The 502-nt window shown below is 66.3% G+C and overlaps 1 protein-coding gene across 1 annotated transcript in view; it reads right to left on the reverse strand.

Annotated features, from left to right (window-relative positions):
• SEMA4G (semaphorin 4G) overlaps nt 1–502 on the reverse strand; it is a 12,976-nt gene that overhangs the window by 3,976 nt on the left and 8,498 nt on the right. The window contains 1 exon segment of the mRNA XM_025201213.1: nt 421–502. This exon segment is cut by the window's right edge and continues 56 nt beyond it. Within this exon segment, the coding sequence (XP_025056998.1) occupies nt 421–502 (82 nt within the window).

Here is a 502-nt window from a genome sequence, read left to right on the forward strand (position 1 = left end):
CCCCCAACTCAGGGACTCCCCAAATCTGGGGAGAGGGGAGGGTTTCTTTAACGAGTGTGCCAGCTAACGAGCATCTCCATGGAAACGCCCTCCTCCCGGGGCCCAGGCTGGCACAGATGCCACGGCGCTATAAATACCGGCGCCCCTGCCGCGCGGCTATAAACACAGGCGGGCTAATTAGCTGGGGAACAATTCATTCACATTCACACCGACAGGAAATGCCACTTCCTCCTTCTCGTGCCAAGGGGCCGCGGGCCAGGGATGCCCGGGCAGCACCAGCCGCCCCGGCCGGGGCAGAGGTTCCTGCTGGCTCTGGGTCCGGCTGCCATCCCTGCCGCAGCGTTTGCCCGCCAGGCTACGGTGAAACCCCACGTCCACCTTCTGCCGGCCGCAGCCCCAGACCCCGCGGCCCGCGCTCACCATTGCGGCGCCAGCGTAAAGGCGGCGTAGAAGACGGTGCTGGGCCAGGCGCCGCCGTCCAGGCTGCAGACCTTCTGCAGGA

The sequence above is a fragment of the Alligator sinensis genome, unplaced genomic scaffold (genome assembly GCF_000455745.1).
Source record: "Alligator sinensis unplaced genomic scaffold, ASM45574v1 scaffold61_1, whole genome shotgun sequence".
Taxonomy (NCBI): Eukaryota; Metazoa; Chordata; order Crocodylia; family Alligatoridae; genus Alligator; species Alligator sinensis.